The 15,779-nt window shown below is 36.5% G+C and overlaps 1 protein-coding gene across 2 annotated transcripts in view; it reads left to right on the top strand.

Moving 5' to 3' along the window:
• Positions 1-1,406: 1,406 nt before the first annotated feature.
• The window catches only part of LOC139449015 (major facilitator superfamily domain-containing protein 12-like), a 30,998-nt gene continuing 16,625 nt past the window's right edge, over positions 1,407-15,779 (top strand). For both annotated transcript variants that reach the window (XM_071230589.1, XM_071230520.1), the window contains exons 1-3: positions 1,407-1,534; positions 13,475-13,833; positions 15,406-15,613. In XM_071230589.1, coding sequence (XP_071086690.1) covers positions 13,563-13,833; positions 15,406-15,613 — 479 coding nt within the window. In that variant the 5' untranslated portion in view covers positions 1,407-1,534; positions 13,475-13,562. The remainder of the gene's footprint in view (positions 1,535-13,474; positions 13,834-15,405; positions 15,614-15,779) is intronic.

Genomic DNA, 15,779 nt, shown 5'->3' with positions numbered 1-15,779 from the left:
TACATCGCTTGCACCCCTAGATCACATACTTTGAGTACCCCTCTGCATGACAAGCACTAATTGGCACGGCTCCCATGGCCGAAAGCTATGAATACTCAATGCCGGGTCAACTGCAGTATACTTGGGTCCCCACTTCGGGGGTTTCCGTAAGGAAATTGCTGCCCGAAATCCGTTCGAGGACATTTTTGAGCAAGCGGATACTGCTTTTGAAAATGAGCTTACCCCCCAAGAAATCAGAGTTCGACGATCCAGCTCTTGCTGCACAATGTCACTTGGATGTAGAGTAAACTTGAACCGATGATGGCGGGTGCAAAATATGACCTAATAGTGTGGCGTCATTCCGAAGTCATTTCACGAAATGTTCGTGTGATATCAGTTTTTACAAACGTTTCAAGAACATGTTAAAAAACCCATTTAGTTTTGTGATAAATTTTCAAAAACGTTTTAAGACATTTTAATAACTAGTCATGAAAAGTAATTAAATGTGAGAGAATGCGTCGATCTTTTACCAGAGATCTAGATCTATATTTATTCACTTCTCAACGGTCTCGCTCACGTCCCCGCAAAATATGCACGACTAAATGTAATTGCCTGTGACACTATCTGTGATCAGCAACAAACAAATCATGTGAAGTTGTGTCTAACTCATAGCTGCTTTATTTTCTTTAGACTTTTAGTCTACAGATTAAACTGTAAATGTTGTGAAAATGTTCTATTACTGCGTTACCAATACACAACATTATGAAAACGGAGTGTCCTAGCTGGTGAACTCGTAGTCGTAATCGGTACTCACTTTAATACATGGCGATAACATTTCATGAAAATATGTTCTAGCAATAACATTTTGAATAGTTGTAAAACCTTTCTATATCGTTGATAAAATGTTTTGACGAAAATGTTTATTGAGAAACTACAATGAACCCTTTTGAAAATGTTATGTGTTAGCTATGTGGTGAGTGTGTGATTAGGCACATTATTATTTAATTAATTAAGTTTCAGCTCTCAATATTGTTGGGTAGATAGACTGACGTAGGCCCACAAAGGTAACTACCTGTGTATTGGTTGGATTTCGAGACGAATGGCACACTTTGTCTTACATGCATATACCTGTAACAATGTACGTAGCTAAATGATCAACACGTGCAGTGAAAATATTCGTAGAAGGGATACTGAATTGATTGAAACTCTTGAGCTGGTGAACCGTTATTTGTTTCATATCGAATACTTTAGCCTACAAATATATTTTTGTTATCACCGTATGTCAGTTGGTTATCTCGGTAAATGAAACCTGGTTTTCACGGGAAGACAGAAGTCAGCATGACAGATATTCTTTGTTGACGTTTGGACGGTATCACGTGACAAGTCACATGACCTGGTCATATGACTTTGTTGTTAGAGTCCGCCCCGTGACTGATGACTGTTACTTGAGAAGAACAGAAGATTCCACGTGACAGGTACACATGGCCGTGATATTTGACAGGGATAGGATTATAACAACATCTAGCTACCCACAGTATGTGAATCCTTATTTCACGTAAGTACGAGCATGGCTATAGACTCTATATGCGTAACATCTTGTTAGTCTGACAGGTCTGTTTCTCACGCATCAGTAGTATTTATCTACATCCACCGTATATTGAGTTGATATAAAGTAAGGGACTGGTCATTTATTATGGGGTGTGATTGGAGTATTTTATTATGGGTGTGTGATTGGGTGGGGTGGCAGTGAGATTGGTCTTAGGACTATCGTATTTTGTGGACACTGCCCCCCTCCCACCGCCACCCCCATTGTATACATGTAACCTATTATTGTCACGCACGACCACTTGGGGCGCACGTTAAATCTTTTATATCAGTCACTTGGGGCGTGTAATAGTGAGGTGGGTACCCCAGGCTGCAGTCTAGGTTAGGACTAGTCCAGTGACATAATGTGCAATGCCCAGAATACCGCCCAAGAAAAACTTAGACTGGATATATATACCCTGTATTATTGAACAAACTGTATCCTATCCGCATCAGTCGGAAAGCGCACGTTATATCTCCGAAGTAAGTGACAAACTGTAAATACCAACTTCTTGAACTTCTTTAAGTTGCATTTAGAAGTTGGAATGATGAAAGATGGAGATAGTTTGATGGACATACAACTTCTTTATTACAATGAATATGACGTTTCAGTGTAGATATTAACACTGTTATCAGGCATGTGATGTGATAACTTAATTGCTTGATAACAGTGTTAGTATCTATGCTGAAACGTAGCATTCATTGTAATAGAGAAGTTGTATGTCCACAGAAGTATATGTATCTCCCTTGACTACGAACTTCTTGGTACTTGGTATCTTTGTAAAAAGGTACAAAATAGGATACTATATATATAGCGCTTAATCCACACCATGTGCTAAAAGTGATTAAATATACATAATCACTTTGGCAATATAAAATATCTACTATGTAAAGATTCTAAAAAAATTCTGACCTTAAGGTCAGTGTGGGGTATAATATACTGTTAATGTGGTATACAGATTTGTTACTTGTGTGATTTGTATATGATAATATTTATATAGAGTTGGGACTTTTGACATATTTTGTTATATCCATAAGTACATTATGTTTATGTTTGTTTATGAATTGGTCTACTGTAGTTGCATGTATACTTACACATAATCGGCCGGGTGTATCAACAGCGATTGAAATTACCCATAAAAGTCAAGGGGTCCTTGTCATAACCCTAATGTAAAAGGGGGGCACGGGTGGCCCAGTTGTCTGAGGTGCAGCAGTTTGCTGTGCAGAGTTGTGTCCCTTGGGCACGCCAGAAACCTATTATTGTGGGTTCGAATCCTGGTTACCCCGATTATGTTTGTAGGTTTGTCAGCACCATACCAGTACTCGTGGGTTTCACCGAAGTGGTAAACGTCTGAGACCTGCATCACTTCAGGCTCACATTAAGCTGACATGCCGCGGTATAACTGGAATACTGTTAAAAGTGGCGTTAAACCCAACTCACTCACTCACCTAATGTAAAGTGCTAGAGACTAAGGACACCTTTGATTTAAATACACTAGGAACAAACCTTCATTGTAAATACTGATCATAGAATAACAGAAAGATCCCTATCAAAAGTTGTGTAGTTTTGATAGACTAAAGACAGGCTACTATTTGGAAACAGTGACAAGGAAAGTTGTGATTTATTTTATCAAGAGGAAGTTTTGTAGATTTAAGAAGTAGTTGGTATTGATAGATACTGATACTAATGTTGTATGTCATGTGCCTTGGACAACACAGCTGTACCGACCTGGTCTATGTGCAGTGCCTTCCCAGTGTGTCTACAGTCCCATTGTGCCTTTCCCCATTGTGCCTTGAGTAAAATCCTGAAAGGCATGAGTGAACATGACTGACCTGTTTTACCTGGGATATGAGATAAACTTGTCCATACCTTGTCATCACCCTGGGGCCGGGCGGGGTGGGGCGGTGGTGGTAGGGCGAAGTGACATTGCCCCATGCTTGTCACCCTGTTAATGAAAAATTTGAAATGCTGTTCCACTTAAAATATATTTTTGTGTGGTATGTGTTTGTATTCTTTTTAGCTATTTAGCATGCAGACAAGGAAAGTCAAATAAAGTGATTTGGCCTTAAGATACAAATCTAAAAAATGTGTTTGATCATATAGTTCATCTGCACCCAGTACTTTTATAAGTCAAACTAAGTTTGCATATGAATGCAATTTAGGACAGAAATCAGAAAGTGAAATCCTACTTTAACAACTTGGTTGAACAGAAGCAGCATAAGTGATGTCTGTGTTACCACATTATGACCCAGCTTGGTCTTGTCCCACTTCTTGACTGTCCGGTTTGTGATGTGTGTGTCTGTGATGTGTGACTGCAGACAATTATTGGCCAACAAGCACACAGCAAGCACAGGACACCCATCAGCAGTTTCATGTCTACTTTTGTCACAAATAGGTTTTGTGAAATATAACAAACAAATACAACTAATTTGAATGAGCTGAAAAAAATTACTTTTGAAATAACATCTATGTCTCAGGATATGGTTTGGCAGAATTGTGAAAATGTTGAGGAAATTAAAACCATGAAAAAATCATAGAATTAAGACATTTTGAACTACAGTTGAATGAACTGATATGTTGTCAACACGTTCAATGTATTACTAAGACAACTTCAAATGTACTTTGATAATTTTTCAATAAACCTGACAAATTTATCTTTTATGGTAGGAATTTAAACTTTGTATTCAGTGGTGAGAGTCTGTTAAAAAAATAACGATGTATTACGAAACTTGCTCCAGTGAGAGTCAGGTGTCGGGCCGGGAAGTTGAAAATCTATTTACCAGTAGTACCGGAAAGGCGAATGGAGGAGTAAGGGACTGGGGACCGGGAAGGCGAATGAAAAGATCAGTGATGTGTACCCTCGTTATGTATACAACGGACACTTATACACTGAGGACGCTGGGGTGTTGTGAGACGGAAAAGTGAAGAAAGAGATAAAAAAAAATTGAACTCTGAGAATGTGATTACTAACTTCCATTGTACTCGTGAGACGGAAAAATAAAGAAAGAGATAATCTACTAAAATTGTTAAAATTGAGGCATCATCACCTGAACAGGAGCGCCCAGAAGACTCACCCTAACATCTTCGAGGTAGTGAATCTTCTGAAACGTGAACAATCTCTAACAGAAGTGAGGGTTGAGCAGCTAGGCGCTCACCCAAGAGCACCTGCTTGGAAGAGAAAATACTGAGTGATTGACTCTAGACTCCGTGCCTTGAAAGAAGATCTGTTGAACCAATTGACGACAACAATAGACTACACGGACGATGTGGCAGATCTACTGCACTGGGAATGAACTGAATTATTACATAAATGATAAAATGTATGTCTATACACATCTTCAAATGCATGCATGATATATGATATGTTATACTATACTTGTTATATATTGACTTTGTTGCCCAGATTAAATAGTGTCCTCATTTCATTGGTGTTTTCTTTGTAATTAACAAGTACCGGGAAGGCGATCATCTGCCATAATAAGAATTTTTGTGATGACCGGGAAGGCGAACGTAATTTCTAACTCTGAGGGATTGATTTTCCCCTTCCCGGCCCAAAACCGAGAGTCACTTGACGACACTTTAAGGGTCCTTTACCAAGATAATTAGTACATATTTCATTCCCACTTAAGGGTTTTATTACTGGTATGGATAACGGAAGGACATTGAAATATTCAGAAGCTAACCATATTTCCTCAATTATGCCCGGTAGTATTAATGCACAGATTTCTCCCTTTAAGAATCTTTTCATTTAACTGTTGGCAATATAGAGTATCTGAAAGAAATATACGCTTGGGTGTTTAATCGAGGAAATGGCGATCCTGCAAAAAAAATATTCAAATAGTAGTCTTAAATAAAACCTTGGAATTTTGAATTCACTCCTTGTGAATACATGACACTTTTGTATGATAACAACTTCTTTATTCTCTGTACGACGTTTCAGAGCTACTTCTTGCTCCTTCATCAGGTGAATGCTGAGTAAGTTACTTACTTACTTACGTTTGGAGATTTAACGTGCGCTTTCCGACTGGAGCGTATTTCGCACACGGGCCCGGTCGGGCCATTTAGCATGGTTTTGAAGGGAAAATAAAGGTGTTGCAACCAGAGGGGGGTTTTAGTGGTTGCTTATATAAGTTTTGGAGATTTTGAAATTTGGAATGCATGCCTAGGGGTGTGGTAGTGTACTAAGGGAGTGTGTTGGTGTGTGTTTGTTTGTTTATGTGGTGTGGTTGAGTGTTTTTAGATGCGGATCATTAGATTGGTTTTAGTTAAGTATACGCCTAGTGCTTTAAATTTTTCTATATTGTTATGTGGATTTAGGATTGATTCTAGGGTTATGGCTTTATCTAGTTTTAGATTTGTTTGGAGTGTTGCTCGGTGGGTTTGGTAGTGCGTGCAGTGTAAGAGTGCATGTTCTATTGTTTCCAGGTGTGGGCAGTGTGGGCATTTTCCGGTTGCGTGTTTTTTGATTTTTAGGAGTTGACTGTTTAGTTTAGTGTGACCTGTTTGGAGTTTGGTGATTATTCTATCAATTTGGATGGATGGAGGATTTTAGGTTTGGTTAGAGGTTTTTTGAGGATTTTGATTATCTGTGTGTTTGTTTTTAGGTATGTCTTATGCCATTTTTGGGTGATTTTACGTTTGTTAATGCTTTTGATCTCTGCTTTAGATATTGGTAGATTAAGGCTTATTTCAGGAATTTTGAGGGATTTTTTTGCAGCTTGATCGGCGTTTTCGTTTCCATATATTCCTACGTGGGCTGGGATCCAGATAAATGCTATTTGTTTGCCTGCCTCTGTTAAGTTATTTGCGCTTTTGAGTATTTGGTTAATGAGTTTAGGGCGGTTTTTGGTGTTTTTATTTTGGAGGGCCTGTAGTCCACTTAGTGAGTCTGTGAGTATTAGGATTTTTTTATGTTTTTTAGCATGTTGGTTATGGAGGGCGGATGCTATGCCCATTAACTCTGCAGTGAAGATGGATTGGTTGTTTGGGAGTCGATAAGATTGAGTGTTCCTATTTGGTTGTGCTATGTGGACTCCGAAACCAGTGCGATTTGTGATCGGATCGGAAGATCCGTCTGTGTAGATGTGGCACCAATTTGGCCAGTTTTCGTGTATGTAAGCTAGTGTGGTGGATTTAGCTATGTTTGGATCGGTTTGTTTGTTTATTGAGTTTGCCAGAGATGTGTCTATTTTGGGGATTTTTAGTTTTGGGGTAAATATATTTGATGGTTTGCAGTTTTGTTGGAGGTTATCTATTTGGTTTTCGTTTAGGTAGTTGAAAATTCGTTGAGATATTGGAGTAAGTAAAGGGTGCTTCCTAGTTAGAGCCTGGTTACGAGGGCGGATATTTTCGTTTATGAGATTTTGGATGAGAGGGTTTGATTGGGACGAGGCCCAGAAATTAAGGGTTAAGTGTTGCCTACATAGGTTTAGTGGCATTTCTCCTGTTAAGGCCTGAAGTGAAGTGAGAGAGGTGCCATGTTGGGAACGTGTGACTATTTTAAGAGCTTGGTATTGGATTGAGTCTAGTTTTTTGGTTAGGTTATTGCTAAGCGTATCATAGATCGCACATCCGTAATCTAATTTAGACCTAATTAGTGATGTGTAGAGAGAGAGTAGAGTATCTTTGGAGGCCCCCCAGTTGGAGCCGGTGAGGCATCTTAGTGCGTTTAGATCTTTGCTGCATTTAGTTGTTAAGTTTTTAACGTGGGCCTCCCATGTTAGGTGTTGATCGAAGATTAGCCCTAGGAATTTGGTTTGATTTTGGAACTTAATTGGTTTATTGTTTAATTTAAGATTTGGGGTGGTGTGTTTCATTTTTCGGTGTTTGAAGACTATTCCTGTAGTTTTTTCGGAGTTTAGGGAGAAGCCCCACTTGTCTGCCCATTGCTGTATTTTATTTAGGGATTTTTGGAGTAGATTTTGGGAAGTTGACATACTTTTTGTGCGGATCCAGAGGGCTCCGTCATCTGCGAATTTGGATGTTTTAATTTTAGGGGATAGGCCCTCGAAGAGGTCATTGATCATTATGTTAAAGAGTGTTGGGCTAAGAATGCTGCCCTGGGGAGTGCCGTTTTCTAAGGGACACTGGTCCGATAGAACCTGGTCTATACCCACTGTGATTTTTCGGTTATTTAGGAAGTCCTGGATGTAGTTAACGATTTGTCCTTTTAGTCCTATTTTTTTAAGTTTTTGAATTAGCCCGTTGTGCCAAACCATGTCGAAATGCTTTTGAGAAGTCCAAGAAGATGCCTGTAGTATATTGTTTGTTGAGTTGTCCTGTTTTGATCTCCTGTTCTAACCGGGCGAGATTGTCTAGAGTTGAGCGGCCAGGAGTGAACCCGCTTTGGTCTGTATTTATGGTGTTGTTTAGAGTTAGGTAGTGTTGTAATCTATTTTTGGTCATAGATTCCATTACTTTACATAAGTTTGAGGTCAGAGATATTGGCCTGTAAGAGTTAGCTTGGTTTGTAGGTTTGTCGGGTTTAGGGATAGGGATAACTAGAGCCTGTTTCCAAGAGGTTGGTACCTGGCCGTTTAGGTAGATTAGATTATAGAGTTTGAGTAGTGACTGGAGTAGCTTGGGAGGGAGTTTTTTGATTATTTGGTAGGATGTTAGGTCTAGTCCTGGGGCTGTTCCCTTTTTCCTGTTTTGGAGTACATAGTTTAGTTCTTCTATTGTGAAGGGTTGGTTTATTTCTAGGTTATCGTTTAATTCTTTGGTAGGTTTGGATTCTGTTTTGAGTTTTGTTTGGAATTTATCACTGAAGTTTTTGTTACTGCTGATGGTCGAAAAGTGTTTAGCTAGGTTATTTGCTTTTTCGCTGGGGTTGGTTGAGTTATTTATATTAGGAGTTTTTTTGTGTCTTTTTAGGCCTCTAATGGCATGAATTTTGCGCCAGACCGTCCTGGCATCTGTGCGGTTATTTAATCCCTCGCAAAAATTTTTCCAGTCCCTGGTTTTGGCTATTTTGACTAGGTTTTGGACCTCATGGTTTAGTTTGTGGGCTATAGGTATGTAGTTATGGTCGCGTTTGGCTTTATTGAAGGCTTTTTTACGTTTTTGTCTGGTTTGTTCTATTTCCTCGTTCCACCAGGGTACTGAGGGTTTGCCTGATTTGTTTGCTTTTCTAAAGGGTATTGAATTTTTAGCTGAGGTGATTATGTATTCTGTTAGGTTTTTGCAGAAGGTTTCTGGGTCATTATGTTCTATCTCGTTTAGATTGGCTTGTTTGCAGATATTTTGGAATTTATCCCAGTTAGCCTGGTTATAGTTAAATTTGGGTTCTGAGTTTTTGGGTTTGTCGGGGACGTTGGTATTTCCTATGGTTATGTTTATTGGGAAGTGGTCACTTCCTAGTGGGGCGTCGTGAACTTCCCATTGAGTGCTTTGGGCTAAGTCTGAGGTGCATATACTTAGGTCGATAGCCGACATGTCTCTATTGCTTTTATCATATCTGGTTGGTTGGTTATTGTTAAGTAATACGAAATCGTTGGCCTCTATCCATTCAGAGATTATTTTACCGTGATTATCTATTTTTTCCCCCGTGCCCCAGGAGGGGTGGTGGGCATTAAAGTCTCCTAGGAAAATTGTTGACTTTTTGCCTATTTGTTGAAGTATGTTTAGATCCTCTGCTTGGATTTTTTGTTGATGCCAGTGGTAGATATTTATGATGTTTATTTTGTTGTTGTTTAGGGTGATTTGAATACCGTTGGTTTCTAGGTGCTGAGTAAGTGCAAAGAGGACTATACATATATAAGTCATTGTGTTTACACAACACAAGGCGGATGAATGTACAAAGATAAGAACATAACGACAATGACATAGGGTGAATGAACAAAGATAACATAATGACAATGACATAGGATTAATGTAAAAAGATAACAACATAACGACAATGACATAGGATTAATGTACAAAGATAACATAATGACAATGACATAGGATGAATGAACAAAGATAACAACATAACGACAATGACATAGGATGAATGTAAAAAGATAACATAATGACAATGACATAGGGTGAATGTACAAAGATAACAACATAACGACAATGACATAGGATGAATGAACAAAGATAACATAATGACAATGACTAGGATTAATGTAAAAAGATAACAACATAACGACAATGACATAGGATGAATGAACAAAGATAACATAATGACAATGACATAGGATTAATGTAAAAAGATAACAACATAACGACAATGACATAGGATGAATGAACAAAGATAACATAATGACAATGACATAGGATGAATGAACAAAGATAACAACATAACGACAATGACATAGGATGAATGTAAAAAGATAACATAATGACAATGACATAGGGTGAATGTACAAAGATAACAACATAACGACAATGACATAGGATGAATGAACAAAGATAACATAATGACAATGACATAGGATTAATGTAAAAAGATAACATAATGACAATGACATAGGATGAATGTAAAAAGATAACAGCATAATGACAATGACATAGGATTAATGTAATAAGATAACAACATTATGACAATGATATAGGATTAATGTACAAAGATAACAACATAATGACAATGACATAGGATTAATGAACAAAGATAACCACATAATGACAATGACATAGGATGAATGTAAAAAGATAACAACATAATGACAATGACATAGGATGAATGAACAAAGATAACATAATGACAATGACTAGGATTAATGTAAAAAGATAACATAATGACAATGACATAGGATGAATGTACAAAGATAACAGCATAATGACAACGACATAGGGTGAATGAACAAAGATAACAACATAATGACAATGACATAGGATTAATGTAATAAGATAACAACATTATGACAATGATATAGGATTAATGTACAAAGATAACAACATAATGACAATGACATAGGATTAATGAACAAAGATAACCACATAATGACAATGACATAGGATTAATGTAAAAGATAAGAACATAATGACAATGACATAGGATTAATGAACAAAGATAACAACATACTGACAATGACATAGGATTAATGTAAAAGATAAGAACATAATGACAATGACATAGGGTGAATGTACAAAGATAACAAAATAATGACAATGACATAGGATTAATGAACAAAGATAACAACATACTGACAATGACATAGGATTAATGTAAAAGATAAGAACATAATGACAATGACATAGGATTAATGTAAAAGATAAGAACATAATGACAATGACATAGGATTAATGAACAAATATAACAACATAATGACAATGACATAGGATTAATGTAAAAGATAAGAACATAACGACAATGACATAGGGTGAATGAACAAAGATAACATAATGACTATGACATAGGATTAATGTAAAAAGATAACAACATAATGACAATGACATAGGATTCATGTACAAAGATAAGAACATAACGACAATGACATAGGATTAATGTAAAAAGATAACAACATAATGACAATGACATAGGATGAATGAACAAAGATAACATAATGAATATGACATAGGATCAATGTAAAAAGATAACAACATAATGACAACGACATAGGATTAATGTAAAAGATAACAACATAATGACAATGACATAGGATGAATGAACAAAGATAACATAATGACAATGACATAGGATGAATGAACAAAGATAACATAATGACTATGACATAGGATCAATGTAAAATGATAACAACATAATGACAATGACATAGGATTAATGTAAAAAGATAACATTATGACAATGATATAGGATTAATGAACAAAGATAACATAATGATGATGATATAGGATTAATGAACAAAGATAACATAATGACAATGACATAGGATTAATGAACAAAGATAACATAATGACAATGACATAGGATGAATGAACAAAGATAACATAATGACTATGACATAGGATCAATGTAAAATGATAACAACATAATGACAATGACATAGGATTAATGTAAAGAGATAACATTATGACAATGATATAGGATTAATGAACAAAGATAACATAATGATGATGATATAGGATTAATGAACAAAGATAACATAATGACAATGACATAGGATGAATGAACAAAGATAACAACATAATGACAATGACATAGGATTAATGTAAAAAGATAACATTATGACAATGATATAGGATTAATGAACAAAGATAACATAATGATGATGATATAGGATTAATGAACAAAGATAACATAATGACAATGACATAGGATGAATGAACAAAGATAACATAATGACAATGACATAGGATTCATGTACAAAGATAACAACATAGTGACAATGACATAGGGTGAATGTACAAAGATAACATAATGACAATGACATAGGATTAATGTAAAAAGATAACATTATGACAATGATATAGGATTAATGAACAAAGATAACATAATGATGATGATATAGGATTAATGAACAAAGATAACATAATGACAATGACATAGGATGAATGAACAAAGATAACATAATGACAATGACATAGGATTCATGTACAAAGATAACAACATAGTGACAATGACATAGGGTGAATGTACAAAGATAACAACATAGTGACAATGACATAGGATTAATGAACAAAGATAACATAATGACAATGACATAGGATTAATGAACAAAGATAACAACATAATGACAATGACATAGGATTAATGTAAAAAGATAACATAATGACAATGACATAGGATGAATGTACAAAGATAACAACATAGTGACAATGACATAGGATTAATGAACAAAGATAACATAATGACAATGACATAGGATTAATGAACAAAGATAACAACATAATGACAATGACATAGGATGAATGTACAAAGATAACAACATAGTGACAATGACATAGGGTGAATGTACAAAGATAACAACATAATGACAAAGCATATGACATAGGATTAATGTACAAAGATAACAATTTTGTTTTCTTTTGTACCAGTTGTCAGACAGTTGTTGACGACAGGACTAGTCTATTAGGAATTAAGGGGATATATCACACATAACATGTGCCCTTAACCATAAAAGTTTTTGTTTTAAGCTGTCTGACAAATGGGTTGGCTGACAAATGGCCGATGACAGTTTCAACACTTGCTTTGTTGGGTGTTATAGTAACAGATTCCATTATACAATGAATCATAATATCTCAAAGTGCGAGACAGGCCGACTACTTGTTGATGTTTGCAAGTCAACTGAATTTGTTATTGTTCCAGATTATGCTTTATGGTTAAAAAATAACACCAGATAATTTAATGTTTACAGTACTAACAGTCTGTGTGGCGAGTTGCATGCGAAGATTATGCTCTTATATAGCAGTTGCTTATTTAGTCTATATCAATCTACAACATATGTAATAAGTATTGGACATTATGACTTAGTTAGATTAACTACTGCGTAGATAGTAGATGAATACCTAACATATGATTTATAAACAGGATTACAGGAACAATAACATACTTTTCAGATTAAAAATTACAAAACCTGACAACATTTAAAATTTGGAAAAAATGACTGCCCTACAAAAGACCTATGACTCCCTGTAGTCCAGCTATGGAGTCATGACGACAACCGTTTTAAGAGGCTAGGGCAAACTCTTCACATCTGTCATCCAGAACATTGTCTCAAGTTATTTGTGATGGATTGTAGGGTCTGCAAATATTCTTGTATAACATAGGTATGGATTTATGGATTTCGAGGGTTAATTGAGAGGTTGTCTAATATCTCATTTTGGCCAGTTTGTCCATAGGCGGATACAGAGGGGGGTCCCTCTTTTTGAGAAAACCAAATGTCTTTTAAAAATGCTGGATCCGCCCTTGTTGTCAGCACCGTAACTGTGCGTATGGGTTTCACAAATGTGATCCCCTACCTGAGACTTGAGTCAGTTAGACATTTGTTTTGAAGATGAATTAAATTTCAGTGCATTATTTTTCAGAGGGAATATTCCCAGGCCAAAGAAGAAATAAAAGTCTACAGCAAAAGGACCTTCAATCTCCTTTTTGTGCAGTGTGCCAAAAGTCAAGATGGCTGACAAAGAGGCGCCCAAGATGTCCTTCATGTCCCGCCTCTCGTATGGCGTGGGTCATGTGCTGAATGACCTGACAGCCTCAATGTGGTTCAGCTACCTACTAATCTACCTCCACCAAGTGAAAAACTTCAACAATAAGCTGGCAGGAGACCTGATGCTGATTGGTCAGGTCAGCGATGCCATGGCAACGCCATTCATAGGCTATGAATCTGATAGAACAAGTGGGATCTGCAAAATGGGGAAGAGGAAATCCTGGCACTTCATTGGTGAGCGTTTTATTTTATACTTGCTATTTTCAGTGTAGGCACACACTCTGAAAGTGTGGAAATACTTTTGACAAATTTGTCTACCGCTAAGGTCAGACATTTTAAACACTTGGTTTATGAATCCACCGACTCCCAAAACTTTTATTGTATTTTTTTATTGTGCCAACCAGAAATATAAAATGTTAAAAAACTCTCTTTTACTGTCGCTATAAAAATACATAAATTGTTTAAAATACTATAATTAAGACCTGTTGAAATTTAATCTTAAAATTTTCAAAACACGACAAATATGACAAAGAGGAAATCTAAAGAAATAGATTTGAAATTTTATTTTTTAATATTTCCTTTTTTATCTACTGACTTGAATTTAAGTGCCACCTCCTCAGTGAGGCTTGTTACATTGCCTGATCCCCGGGTCTCATAACCTCTAGCCTGCTAAGTTGTTTGCTCACCTCTTAGCCCCGCCTGCTGAATATATATTTTAGCTTAAGGCGCTGTAAGGGGGGTGGGTAGTTTCAAACTTATTTTTTTTATTTCTCTCAACCAGCTTGAATAGAATGTGGAATGATTTCAATAATAATATATCCGATGTCATCAATTTAACTAAAGTTTAATTCCTTTATCTGTTTATAGGACAAACATAGAGAAGCCAAATATAACATACATAACAGCAGAATTAATTTTGGCGTGTTTGCCTTTTTATGTTTTTGCATCCAGTTTATTCTAAACTCTTGGCAAAACCCTTGAAATATTAATTACCTTCCTAACAATATGTACTATAAAGTTCATGAAAAATATGATTTGACTGAAATATTTTTAAAGTGAGCCAATGACTACGCTCTGTCTGGTCTCAGATTAGAGTTCACCATGCTTTCTGCTTAGTCAAGCCCTGTGCGATAGTTGTTTTGAAAATCCTTATTATTATTTACTTGTAAAGCCAAGTGATTACAGTTCATTGAGGAACGTTGAGCAGTTTAGCCAGGTCAGCCAGACTCACTCACTCACTCACTCACTCACTCACTCACTCACTCACTCACTCACTCACTCACTCACTCACTTGTAGAAGACTTGTTAACCTGGTTTGGGTGTTCTGTGTTGACAAGGGAGGATGCTGGTAGTATACATGGTATATGATGAGAATACTGCTATGCTAATATAATACCAACATATTCTACCAAGACATGTAGAAATATAGTATACTAGTAGTATTACTAGACAAATAAAACATGTACGAATCACAATCAATGAATATGACTTTTTATTTTGTGTGTGATAAATGTTATTTTTTATTACTTTTGTTATTGTTATCATCAGTAGGGTTATTAAACTGATACATATATAATCCCACTTCTCTCTCACTGATACATGTATGGTCCAACTTCTATCTAACTGATACATATATGGTCCCACAAATGGAATAGGGGCGGTCGGGTAGCCTACTGGTTAAAGCGTTCACATGTCATGTGAAGCCCATTTCTGGTGTCCCCAGTAATGATATTGCTGGAATATTGCTAAAACCATACTCACTCACTCACTCACCAATAGTTTGACTGGTCCTCTGTTTCCCTACAGGTACGCTGTGTGTGATTGCCAGTTTCCCCTTCCTGTTCATCGGCTGCATCACCTGTGACCACGCACCGGACTGGGCCCAGTTGGTTTATTTCATTCCCTTTGTGGTCATCTTCCAGTTCGGATGGGCGTCGACACAGATCTCTCATCTATCTCTCATTCCTGATCTAACACCCAATGAACACGAAAGAGTGGGTCTTAATGGCTTACGGTAAGTATCTCCCAGTGACTGAGGCAGAAAAAAATTGGTCTGAAATGGAAAGAAAAAATTCTCAAACATTCGCAAAGTGAAGATTATTGAAACACTCCTATCAGAGTTCCCTTCTGGCCCGCCATGTCAACTCTTCTTTCCGTAAGAAATGTTACCAATAGAAATA

The sequence above is a fragment of the Haliotis cracherodii genome, unplaced genomic scaffold (genome assembly GCF_022045235.1).
Source record: "Haliotis cracherodii isolate W230 unplaced genomic scaffold, xgHalCrac1.p SCAF_1, whole genome shotgun sequence".
NCBI lineage: Eukaryota > Metazoa > Mollusca > Gastropoda > Lepetellida > Haliotidae > Haliotis > Haliotis cracherodii.
The sequence above is the reverse complement of the archived record's forward strand: the minus strand, read 5'-3'. Positions and strand labels throughout refer to the sequence as shown.